Source organism: Pongo pygmaeus, chromosome 6 (genome assembly GCF_028885625.2).
Source record: "Pongo pygmaeus isolate AG05252 chromosome 6, NHGRI_mPonPyg2-v2.0_pri, whole genome shotgun sequence".
In the NCBI taxonomy this organism is placed as follows: domain Eukaryota; kingdom Metazoa; phylum Chordata; class Mammalia; order Primates; family Hominidae; genus Pongo; species Pongo pygmaeus.
In genome coordinates, this window is record NC_072379.2 from 10,202,638 (window position 1) to 10,214,657 (window position 12,020).

Sequence of the window (12,020 nt, forward strand, 5' to 3'; positions counted from 1 at the left end):
TGCCAGCTCCACAGCTTCGGGCCACAGTGAGAAATCGACAGCATTCCACAGCAGCCAAGGTGGAAGTGGAACAACACCCTCACCTGCCCACTCCACAAACTCAGGTCGTGGACAATCTACAACCTCACCCATCAGTCCAGGCTCAACTGAAATAACAACGTTACCTGGCAGTGCCACAACACCAGGCCTCAGTGAGACATCTACCACCTCCTACAGCAGCCCCAGATCACCAACCACAACACTCTCACCTGCCACGATGACAAGCCTAGGCATCAGTGAAGAATCCACAACCTCCCGTAGCCAACCAGGCTCAGCTCACTCAACAGTGTCACCTGCCAGCACCACCACGCCAGGCCTCAGTGAGGAATCTACCACCGTCTACAGTGGCAGCCCAGGCTCAACTGAAACCACAGTCTTCCCTCGCAGCACCACAACCTCAGTTCGTGGTGAAGAACCTACAACCTTCCACAGCCGGCCAGCCTCAACTCACACAACACTGTTCACTGAGGACAGCACCACCTCGGGCCTCACTGAAGAATCTACAGCCTTCCCCGGCAGCCCAGTCTCCACCCAAGCAGTGTTACCTGCCACCCTCACAACCACAGACCTCGGTGAGGAATCAGCAACCTTCCCCAGCAGCTCAGGCTCAACTGGAACAACACTCTCACCTGCCCACTCCACCACCTCAGGCCTTGTTGGAGAATCTACACCCTCACCCCTCAGTCCAAGCTCAACCGAAACAACAATTTTACCCAGCAGTCCCACAACACCAAGCCTCAGTGAGAAATCAACCACTTTCTACACTAGCCCCAGATCACCAGATGCAACACTCTCACCTGCAACCACAACAAGCTCAGGCGTCGGTGAAGAATCCAGCACATCCCATAGTCAACCAGGCTCAACGCACACAACAGCGTTCCCTGACAGCACCACCATGTCAGGCCTCAGTCGGGAACCTACAACTTCCCACAGCAGCCAAGGCTCAACAGACGCAACACTGTCCCCTGGCAGTACCACAGCCTCATCCCTTGGCCAACAATCTACAACCTTCCACAGCAGCCCAGGCGCCACTGAAACCACACTCTTACCTGATGACACCACAATCTCAGGCCTCGTGGAGGCATCTACACCCATCCACAGCAGCACTGGCTCCCTACACACAACACGGACCCCTGCCAGCTCCACAAGCGTTGGCCTTCAGGAAGAATCTACCACTTTCCAGAGCTGGCCAAGCTCAAGTGACACAACACCTTCACCTCCTAGCACCACAGCAGCCCCTGTTGAAGTATCCACAACCTACCACAGCCGCCCGAGCTCAACTCCAACAACATACTTTTCTGCCAGCTCCACAACCTTGGGCCGTAGTGAGGAATCAACAACAGTCCACAGCAGCCCAGATGCAACTGGAACAACACTCTTCACTACCCGCTCCGCAACCTCAGCTCCTCTTGGAGAACCTACAACCTCACCCAGCAGTTCAGCCTCAATGGAAACAACGGCGTTACCCAGCAGTACCACAACAGCAGGCCTGAGTGAGAAATCTACCACCTTCTACAGTAGCCCCAGATCACCAGACACAACACTCTCACCTGCCAGCACGACAAGCTCAGGCGTCAGTGAAGAATCCGCCACCTCCCACAGCCGACCAGGCTCAATGCACACAACAGCGTTCCCTGGCAGTACCACCATGCCAGGCCTCAGTCAGGAATCTACAGCTTCCCACAGCAGCCCAGGCTCCACAGACACAACACTGTCCCCTGGCAGTACCACAGCATCATCCCTTGGTCCAGAAGCTACTACCTTCCACAGCAGCCCAGGCTCCACTGAAACAACACTCTTACCTGACAACACCACAACCTCAGGCCTCCTTGAAGCATCCACGCCCGTCCACAGCAGCACTGGATCGCCACACACGACACTGTCCCCTGCCGGCTCTACAACCCGTCAGGGAGAATCTACCACCTTCCAGACCTGGCCGAGCTCAAAGGACACTACGCCTCTACCTCCTAGTACCACATCAGCCTTTGTTGAGCTATCTACAACCTACCACAGCAGCCCGAGCTCAACACTGGCAACCCACTTTTCTGCCAGCTCCACAACCTCGGGCCATAGTGAGGAATCGACAACAGTCCACAGCAGCCCAGTTGCAACCGCAACAACACCCTCACCCACCCGCTCCACAACCTCAGGCCTTGTTGAAGAATCTACAACCTTCCACAGCCGGCCAGCCTCAACTCGCACAACACTGTCCACTGAGGACACCACTACCTCGGGCCTCACTGAAGAATCTACAGCCTTCCCCGGCAGCCCAGTCTCCACCCAAGCAGTGTTACCTGCCACCCTCACAACCACAGACCTCGGTGAGGAATCAGCAACCTTCCCCAGCAGCTCAGGCTCAACTGGAACAACACTCTCACCTGCCCGCTCCACCACCTCAGGCCTTGTTGGAGAATCTACACCCTCACCCCTCAGTCCAAGCTCAACCGAAACAACAATTTTACCCGGCAGTCCCACAACACCAAGCCTCAGTGAGAAATCAACCACCTTCTACACTAGCCCCAGATCACCAGATGCAGCACTCTCACCTGCAACCACAACAAGCTCAGGCGTCGGTGAAGAATCCAGCACATCCCATAGTCAACCAGGCTCAACGCACACAACAACGTTCCCTGACAGCACCACCATGTCAGGCCTCAGTCGGGAACCTACAACTTCCCACAGCAGCCAAGGCTCAACAGACGCAACACTGTCCCCTGGCAGTACCACAGCCTCATCCCTTGGCCAACAATCTACAACCTTCCACAGCAGCCCAGGCGCCACTGAAACCACACTCTTACCTGACGACACCACAACCTCAGGCCTCGTGGAGGCATCTACACCCATCCACAGCAGCACTGGCTCCCTACACACAACACAGACCCCTGCCAGCTCCACAAGCGCTGGCCTTCAGGAAGAATCTACCACTTTCCAGAGCTGGCCAAGCTCAAGTGACACAACACCTTCACCTCCTAGCACCACAGCAGCCCCTGTTGAAGTATCCACAACCTACCACAGCCGCCCGAGCTCAACTCCAACAACATACTTTTCTGCCAGCTCCACAACCTTGGGCCACAGTGAGGAATCAACAACAGTCCACAGCAGCCCAACTGCAACTGGAACAACACTCTTCCCTACCCGCTCCACAACCTCAGTTCCTCTTGGAGAACCTACAACCTCACCCAGCAGTTCAGCCTCAATGGAAACAACAGCGTCACAGGGCAGTACCACAACAGCAGGCCTGAGTGAGAAATCTACCACCTTCTACAGTAGCCCCAGATCACCAGACACAACACTCTCACCTGCCAGCACGACAAGCTCAGGCGTCAGTGAAGAATCCGCCACCTCCCACAGCCGACCAGGCTCAACGCACACAACAGCGTTCCCTGGCAGTACCACCATGCCAGGCCTCAGTCAGGAATCTACAGCTTCCCACAGCAGCCCAGGCTCCACAGACACAACACTGTCCCCTGGCAGTACCACAGCATCATCCCTTGGTCCAGAGTCTACTACCTTCCACAGCAGCCCAGGCTCCACTGAAACAACACTCTTACCTGACAACACCACAACCTCAGGCCTCCTTGAAGCATCTACGCCCGTCCACAGCAGCACTGGATCGCCACACACGACACTGTCCCCTGCCGGCTCTACAACCCGTCAGGGAGAATCTACCACCTTCCAGACCTGGCCGAGCTCAAAGGACACTACGCCTCTACCTCCTAGTACCACATCAGCCTTTGTTGAGCTATCTACAACCTACCACAGCAGCCCGAGCTCAACTCCAGCAACCCACTTTTCTGCCAGCTCCACAACCTCGGGCCGTAGTGAGGAATCGACAACAGTCCACAGCAGCCCAGTTGCAACCGCAACAACACCCTCACCCGCCCGCTCCACAACCTCAGGCCTTGTTGAAGAATCTACAACCTACCACAGCAGCCCGGGCTCAACTCAAACAATGCACTTCCCTGAAAGCTCCACAACTTCAGGCCGTAGTGAAGAATCAACAACTTCCCACAGCAGCACAACACACACAATATCTTCACCTCCTAGCACCACACCTGCCCTTGTTGAAGAATCTACAAGCTACCACAGCAGCCCGGGCCCAACTGCAACAGCACACTTCCCTGACAGCTCCACAACCTCAGGTCGTAGCGAGGAATCAACAGCATCCCACAGCAGCCCAGATGCAACGGGAACAACAGCCTTACCTGCCCGCTCCACAACCTCAGTTCTCGTTGGAGAATCCACGGCCTCACCCATCAGTTCAGGCTCAACGGAAACAACAGCGTTACCCGGCAGTACCACAACGCCAGGCCTCAGTGAGAAATCTACCACTTTCTACAGTAGCCCCAGATCACCAGACACAACACTCTCACCTGCCAGCACGACCAGCTCAGGCGTCAGTGAAGAATCCAGCACCTCCCACAGCCGACCAGGCTCAACGCACACAACAGCATTCCCTGACAGCACCACCACGCCAGGCCTCAGTCGGGAATCTGCAACTTCCCACAGCAGCCCAGGCTCAACGGATACAACCCTGTTACCTGCCAGCACCACCAGCTCAGGCCCCAGTCAGGAATCAACAGCTTCCCACAGCAGCCCAGGTTCAACTGACACAGCACTGTCCCCCGGCAGTACCACAACTTTATCCTTTGGTCAAGAATCTACAACCTTCCACAGCAGCCCAGGCTCCACTCGCACAACACTCTTCCCTGACAGCACCACAAGCTCAGGCATCGTTGAAGCATCTACACGCGTCCACAGCAGCACTGGCTCACCACACACAACGCTGTCCCCTGCCAGCTCCAGAAGCCCTGGCCTTCAGGGAGAATCTACCGCCTTCCAGTCCCACCCAGCCTCAACTCACACAACGCCTTCACCTCCTAGCACCACAACAGCCCACGTGGAAGAATCTACAACCTACCACCGCAGCCCGGGCTCGACTCCAACAACATATTTCCCTGCCAGCTCCACAGCTTCGGGCCACAGTGAGAAATCGACAGCATTCCACAGCAGCCAAGGTGGAAGTGGAACAACACCCTCACCTGCCCACTCCACAAACTCAGGTCGTGGACAATCTACAACCTCACCCATCAGTCCAGGCTCAACTGAAATAACAACGTTAACTGGCAGTGCCACAACACCAGGCCTCAGTGAGACATCTACCACCTCCTACAGCAGCCCCAGATCACCAACCACAACACTCTCACCTGCCACGATGACAAGCCTAGGCATCAGTGAAGAATCCACAACCTCCCGTAGCCAACCAGGCTCAGCTCACTCAACAGTGTCACCTGCCAGCACCACCACGCCAGGCCTCAGTGAGGAATCTACCACCGTCTACAGTGGCAGCCCAGGCTCAACTGAAACCACAGTCTTCCCTCGCAGCACCACAACCTCAGTTCGTGGTGAAGAACCTACAACCTTCCACAGCCGGCCAGCCTCAACTCACACAACACTGTTCACTGAGGACAGCACCACCTCGGGCCTCACTGAAGAATCTACAGCCTTCCCCGGCAGCCCAGTCTCCACCCAAGCAGTGTTACCTGCCACCCTCACAACCACAGACTTCGGTGAGGAATCAGCAACCTTCCCCAGCAGCTCAGGCTCAACTGGAACAACACTCTCACCTGCCCGCTCCACCACCTCAGGCCTTGTTGGAGAATCTACACCCTCACCCCTCAGTCCAAGCTCAACCGAAACAACAATTTTACCCGGCAGTCCCACAACACCAAGCCTCAGTGAGAAATCAACCACTTTCTACACTAGCCCCAGATCACCAGATGCAACACTCTCACCTGCAACCACAACAAGCTCAGGCGTCGGTGAAGAATCCAGCACATCCCATAGTCAACCAGGCTCAACGCACACAACAGCGTTCCCTGACAGCACCACCATGTCAGGCCTCAGTTGGGAACCTACAACTTCCCACAGCAGCCAAGGCTCAACAGACGCAACACTGTCCCCTGGCAGTACCACAGCCTCATCCCTTGGCCAACAATCTACAACCTTCCACAGCAGCCCAGGCGCCACTGAAACCACACTCTTACCTGACGACACCACAATCTCAGGCCTCGTGGAGGCATCTACACCCATCCACAGCAGCACTGGCTCCCTACACACAACACGGACCCCTGCCAGCTCCACAAGCGTTGGCCTTCAGGAAGAATCTACCACTTTCCAGAGCTGGCCAAGCTCAAGTGACACAACACCTTCACCTCCTAGCACCACAGCAGCCCCTGTTGAAGTATCCACAACCTACCACAGCCGCCCGAGCTCAACTCCAACAATATACTTTTCTGCCAGCTCCACAACCTTGGGCCGTAGTGAGGAATCAACAACAGTCCACAGCAGCCCAGATGCAACTGGAACAACACTCTTCACTACCCGCTCCGCAACCTCAGTTCCTCTTGGAGAACCTACAACCTCACCCAGCAGTTCAGCCTCAATGGAAACAACGGCGTTACCCAGCAGTACCACAACAGCAGGCCAGAGTGAGAAATCTACCACCTTCTACAGTAGCCCCAGATCACCAGACACAACACTCTCACCTGCCAGCACGACAAGCTCAGGCGTCAGTGAAGAATCCGCCACCTCCCACAGCCGACCAGGCTCAATGCACACAACAGCGTTCCCTGGCAGTACCACCATGCCAGGCCTCAGTCAGGAATCTACAGCTTCCCACAGCAGCCCAGGCTCCACAGACACAACACTGTCCCCTGGCAGTACCACAGCATCATCCCTTGGTCCAGAAGCTACTACCTTCCACAGCAGCCCAGGCTCCACTGAAACAACACTCTTACCTGACAACACCACAACCTCAGGCCTCCTTGAAGCATCCACGCCCGTCCACAGCAGCACTGGATCGCCACACACGACACTGTCCCCTGCCGGCTCTACAACCCGTCAGGGAGAATCTACCACCTTCCAGACCTGGCCGAGCTCAAAGGACACTACGCCTCTACCTCCTAGTACCACATCAGCCTTTGTTGAGCTATCTACAACCTACCACAGCAGCCCGAGCTCAACACTGGCAACCCACTTTTCTGCCAGCTCCACAACCTCGGGCCATAGTGAGGAATCGACAACAGTCCACAGCAGCCCAGTTGCAACCGCAACAACACCCTCACCCACCCGCTCCACAACCTCAGGCCTTGTTGAAGAATCTACAACCTTCCACAGCCGGCCAGCCTCAACTCGCACAACACTGTCCACTGAGGACACCACTACCTCGGGCCTCACTGAAGAATCTACAGCCTTCCCCGGCAGCCCAGTCTCCACCCAAGCAGTGTTACCTGCCACCCTCACAACCACAGACCTCGGTGAGGAATCAGCAACCTTCCCCAGCAGCTCAGGCTCAACTGGAACAACACTCTCACCTGCCCGCTCCACCACCTCAGGCCTTGTTGGAGAATCTACACCCTCACCCCTCAGTCCAAGCTCAACCGAAACAACAATTTTACCCGGCAGTCCCACAACACCAAGCCTCAGTGAGAAATCAACCACCTTCTACACTAGCCCCAGATCACCAGATGCAGCACTCTCACCTGCAACCACAACAAGCTCAGGCGTCGGTGAAGAATCCAGCACATCCCATAGTCAACCAGGCTCAACGCACACAACAACGTTCCCTGACAGCACCACCATGTCAGGCCTCAGTCGGGAACCTACAACTTCCCACAGCAGCCAAGGCTCAACAGACGCAACACTGTCCCCTGGCAGTACCACAGCCTCATCCCTTGGCCAACAATCTACAACCTTCCACAGCAGCCCAGGCGCCACTGAAACCACACTCTTACCTGACGACACCACAACCTCAGGCCTCGTGGAGGCATCTACACCCATCCACAGCAGCACTGGCTCCCTACACACAACACAGACCCCTGCCAGCTCCACAAGCGCTGGCCTTCAGGAAGAATCTACCACTTTCCAGAGCTGGCCAAGCTCAAGTGACACAACACCTTCACCTCCTAGCACCACAGCAGCCCCTGTTGAAGTATCCACAACCTACCACAGCCGCCCGAGCTCAACTCCAACAACATACTTTTCTGCCAGCTCCACAACCTTGGGCCACAGTGAGGAATCAACAACAGTCCACAGCAGCCCAACTGCAACTGGAACAACACTCTTCCCTACCCGCTCCACAACCTCAGTTCCTCTTGGAGAACCTACAACCTCACCCAGCAGTTCAGCCTCAATGGAAACAACAGCGTCACAGGGCAGTACCACAACAGCAGGCCTGAGTGAGAAATCTACCACCTTCTACAGTAGCCCCAGATCACCAGACACAACACTCTCACCTGCCAGCACGACAAGCTCAGGCGTCAGTGAAGAATCCGCCACCTCCCACAGCCGACCAGGCTCAACGCACACAACAGCGTTCCCTGGCAGTACCACCATGCCAGGCCTCAGTCAGGAATCTACAGCTTCCCACAGCAGCCCAGGCTCCACAGACACAACACTGTCCCCTGGCAGTACCACAGCATCATCCCTTGGTCCAGAGTCTACTACCTTCCACAGCAGCCCAGGCTCCACTGAAACAACACTCTTACCTGACAACACCACAACCTCAGGCCTCCTTGAAGCATCTACGCCCGTCCACAGCAGCACTGGATCGCCACACACGACACTGTCCCCTGCCGGCTCTACAACCCGTCAGGGAGAATCTACCACCTTCCAGACCTGGCCGAGCTCAAAGGACACTACGCCTCTACCTCCTAGTACCACATCAGCCTTTGTTGAGCTATCTACAACCTACCACAGCAGCCCGAGCTCAACTCCAGCAACCCACTTTTCTGCCAGCTCCACAACCTCGGGCCGTAGTGAGGAATCGACAACAGTCCACAGCAGCCCAGTTGCAACCGCAACAACACCCTCACCCGCCCGCTCCACAACCTCAGGCCTTGTTGAAGAATCTACAACCTACCACAGCAGCCCGGGCTCAACTCAAACAATGCACTTCCCTGAAAGCTCCACAACTTCAGGCCGTAGTGAAGAATCAACAACTTCCCACAGCAGCACAACACACACAATATCTTCACCTCCTAGCACCACACCTGCCCTTGTTGAAGAATCTACAAGCTACCACAGCAGCCCGGGCCCAACTGCAACAGCACACTTCCCTGACAGCTCCACAACCTCAGGTCGTAGCGAGGAATCAACAGCATCCCACAGCAGCCCAGATGCAACGGGAACAACAGCCTTACCTGCCCGCTCCACAACCTCAGTTCTCGTTGGAGAATCCACGGCCTCACCCATCAGTTCAGGCTCAACGGAAACAACAGCGTTACCCGGCAGTACCACAACGCCAGGCCTCAGTGAGAAATCTACCACTTTCTACAGTAGCCCCAGATCACCAGACACAACACTCTCACCTGCCAGCACGACCAGCTCAGGCGTCAGTGAAGAATCCAGCACCTCCCACAGCCGACCAGGCTCAACGCACACAACAGCATTCCCTGACAGCACCACCACGCCAGGCCTCAGTCGGGAATCTGCAACTTCCCACAGCAGCCCAGGCTCAACGGATACAACCCTGTTACCTGCCAGCACCACCAGCTCAGGCCCCAGTCAGGAATCAACAGCTTCCCACAGCAGCCCAGGTTCAACTGACACAGCACTGTCCCCCGGCAGTACCACAACTTTATCCTTTGGTCAAGAATCTACAACCTTCCACAGCAGCCCAGGCTCCACTCGCACAACACTCTTCCCTGACAGCACCACAAGCTCAGGCATCGTTGAAGCATCTACACGCGTCCACAGCAGCACTGGCTCACCACACACAACGCTGTCCCCTGCCAGCTCCAGAAGCCCTGGCCTTCAGGGAGAATCTACCGCCTTCCAGTCCCACCCAGCCTCAACTCACACAACGCCTTCACCTCCTAGCACCACAACAGCCCACGTGGAAGAATCTACAACCTACCACCGCAGCCCGGGCTCGACTCCAACAACATATTTCCCTGCCAGCTCCACAGCTTCGGGCCACAGTGAGAAATCGACAGCATTCCACAGCAGCCAAGGTGGAAGTGGAACAACACCCTCACCTGCCCACTCCACAAACTCAGGTCGTGGACAATCTACAACCTCACCCATCAGTCCAGGCTCAACTGAAATAACAACGTTACCTGGCAGTGCCACAACACCAGGCCTCAGTGAGACATCTACCACCTCCTACAGCAGCCCCAGATCACCAACCACAACACTCTCACCTGCCACGATGACAAGCCTAGGCATCAGTGAAGAATCCACAACCTCCCGTAGCCAACCAGGCTCAGCTCACTCAACAGTGTCACCTGCCAGCACCACCACGCCAGGCCTCAGTGAGGAATCTACCACCGTCTACAGTGGCAGCCCAGGCTCAACTGAAACCACAGTCTTCCCTCGCAGCACCACAACCTCAGTTCGTGGTGAAGAACCTACAACCTTCCACAGCCGGCCAGCCTCAACTCACACAACACTGTTCACTGAGGACAGCACCACCTCGGGCCTCACTGAAGAATCTACAGCCTTCCCCGGCAGCCCAGTCTCCACCCAAGCAGTGTTACCTGCCACCCTCACAACCACAGACTTCGGTGAGGAATCAGCAACCTTCCCCAGCAGCTCAGGCTCAACTGGAACAACACTCTCACCTGCCCGCTCCACCACCTCAGGCCTTGTTGGAGAATCTACACCCTCACCCCTCAGTCCAAGCTCAACCGAAACAACAATTTTACCCGGCAGTCCCACAACACCAAGCCTCAGTGAGAAATCAACCACTTTCTACACTAGCCCCAGATCACCAGATGCAACACTCTCACCTGCAACCACAACAAGCTCAGGCGTGGGTGAAGAATCCAGCACATCCCATAGTCAACCAGGCTCAACGCACACAACAGCGTTGCCTGACAGCACCACCATGTCAGGCCTCAGTCGGGAACCTACAACTTCCCACAGCAGCCAAGGCTCAACAGACGCAACACTGTCCCCTGGCAGTACCACAGCCTCATCCCTTGGCCAACAATCTACAACCTTCCACAGCAGCCCAGGCGCCACTGAAACCACACTCTTACCTGACGACACCACAATCTCAGGCCTCGTGGAGGCATCTACACCCATCCACAGCAGCACTGGCTCCCTACACACAACACGGACCCCTGCCAGCTCCACAAGCGTTGGCCTTCAGGAAGAATCTACCACTTTCCAGAGCTGGCCAAGCTCAAGTGACACAACACCTTCACCTCCTAGCACCACAGCAGCCCCTGTTGAAGTATCCACAACCTACCACAGCCGCCCGAGCTCAACTCCAACAATATACTTTTCTGCCAGCTCCACAACCTTGGGCCGTAGTGAGGAATCAACAACAGTCCACAGCAGCCCAGATGCAACTGGAACAACACTCTTCACTACCCGCTCCGCAACCTCAGTTCCTCTTGGAGAACCTACAACCTCACCCAGCAGTTCAGCCTCAATGGAAACAACGGCGTTACCCAGCAGTACCACAACAGCAGGCCAGAGTGAGAAATCTACCACCTTCTACAGTAGCCCCAGATCACCAGACACAACACTCTCACCTGCCAGCACGACAAGCTCAGGCGTCAGTGAAGAATCCGCCACCTCCCACAGCCGACCAGGCTCAATGCACACAACAGCGTTCCCTGGCAGTACCACCATGCCAGGCCTCAGTCAGGAATCTACAGCTTCCCACAGCAGCCCAGGCTCCACAGACACAACACTGTCCCCTGGCAGTACCACAGCATCATCCCTTGGTCCAGAAGCTACTACCTTCCACAGCAGCCCAGGCTCCACTGAAACAACACTCTTACCTGACAACACCACAACCTCAGGCCTCCTTGAAGCATCCACGCCCGTCCACAGCAGCACTGGATCGCCACACACGACACTGTCCCCTGCCGGCTCTACAACCCGTCAGGGAGAATCTACCACCTTCCAGACCTGGCCGAGCTCAAAGGACACTACGCCTCTACCTCCTAGTACCACATCAGCCT

General features: G+C 56.1%; 1 protein-coding gene across 1 annotated transcript in view; it reads left to right on the forward strand.

Moving 5' to 3' along the window:
- MUC12 (mucin 12, cell surface associated) overlaps positions 1 to 12,020 on the forward strand; it is a 58,276-nt gene that overhangs the window by 23,297 nt on the left and 22,959 nt on the right. The window contains 3 exon segments of the mRNA XM_054496433.1: positions 3,276 to 3,854; positions 3,939 to 5,939; positions 7,689 to 11,780. Coding sequence (XP_054352408.1) covers positions 3,276 to 3,854; positions 3,939 to 5,939; positions 7,689 to 11,780 — 6,672 coding nt within the window.